General features: G+C 41.5%; 1 protein-coding gene across 2 annotated transcripts in view; it reads right to left on the minus strand.

Annotated features, from left to right (window-relative positions):
• LOC122349633 (aryl hydrocarbon receptor nuclear translocator 2-like) overlaps window positions 1-1,101 on the minus strand; it is a 21,366-nt gene that overhangs the window by 5,406 nt on the left and 14,859 nt on the right. For both annotated transcript variants that reach the window (XM_043245750.1, XM_043245749.1), the window contains exons 7-8: window positions 752-875; window positions 239-338 (exon numbers count right to left, since the gene is read on the minus strand). In XM_043245750.1, the coding sequence (XP_043101685.1) occupies window positions 239-338; window positions 752-875 (224 nt within the window). The remainder of the gene's footprint in view (window positions 1-238; window positions 339-751; window positions 876-1,101) is intronic.

The raw sequence follows: 1,101 nt of genomic DNA on the forward strand, positions 1-1,101 counted from the left end.
CATAAATTTGATCTATATATCTAAATATAAATGTAGACTATATTCAGTGTGTAATCCAAAGTAACTAGTAACTACTTTTTTTATCCTATACTTTTTAAGTCTTACTCAAGTAACTATTCAGACTATTTCTTTTATTACTTTTACTTGAGAAGAGTTTTTGGGTGCCCTCCTCTACTGGAGGTGTATTCTGCGTTAAAGCACTGAAATGGCCAGACCGTGGAAGTGTGTTTGTCCGTACCTGAAGCTCTTTCCGGAGTGTCCGGGCTGGAACGGGCTGCCTTGAGAGTATAACTGCTGTCCGCCAGCAGTGGAGGACGGCACCATCATCTTCTTATCAGCTAAACACAAACAAATAAACACAGATCCTTATCGAGCGTATTGACTGTATTTGAGAGAAGGAGACACAGTCCCACGTCGCATTACGCCAACGTCTTTATCAGCCCCAGCAAAAGCAACAGAGTCAAACTACAGAGCGAGAATGGCCCGGGTTGAACCGGCCAATGACCCTAAACAACCGGCTCCGTTAGAAATCTGGACTGTTTACACTGGCATTTCTAAAGCTTGCTGTAATATCTACCAAATGCACCAATCATAGATTGTATACACTTCATATGAAGCACTGAGACAGCGTACGAATTCAAGCTGGCAGACACGTGCGGGTTTTGTAATTGAATTCTGTGAAATGACAGCAAATTGCATGTTTAGACTGAAATCAGCGCGTGCTAGTCAGATGTAACGTGTGTGGACATACATCCAGAGATGCCCGTGTACATGTCGCTGAAGCGCGGGTCTCTTTCCTGCGAGAACAGAGAATCGGTTTTGTCGATGGTCTTTCCCGCCTCGTGAACGCCGGCTGGGACGCTGGCGACCGGCACCTGTGGACACCAACGAGAGAGGGCCTGTTTGTGATTGACTCGTGAAAACTGAATGCTGATAGATGCAGAAAGAAATAAAAGCCCCAATGAACGCAAACCTAACTTTACCCAAAGTATAAAACGTATTTAAATGTAATATTAATTATATTATTCATTATATTAAATATATTTATATATAAATTACACTAAAATAAATATATACATGTTTCTAAATATATACTGCACG

The sequence above is a fragment of the Puntigrus tetrazona genome, chromosome 7 (genome assembly GCF_018831695.1).
Source record: "Puntigrus tetrazona isolate hp1 chromosome 7, ASM1883169v1, whole genome shotgun sequence".
NCBI lineage: Eukaryota > Metazoa > Chordata > Actinopteri > Cypriniformes > Cyprinidae > Puntigrus > Puntigrus tetrazona.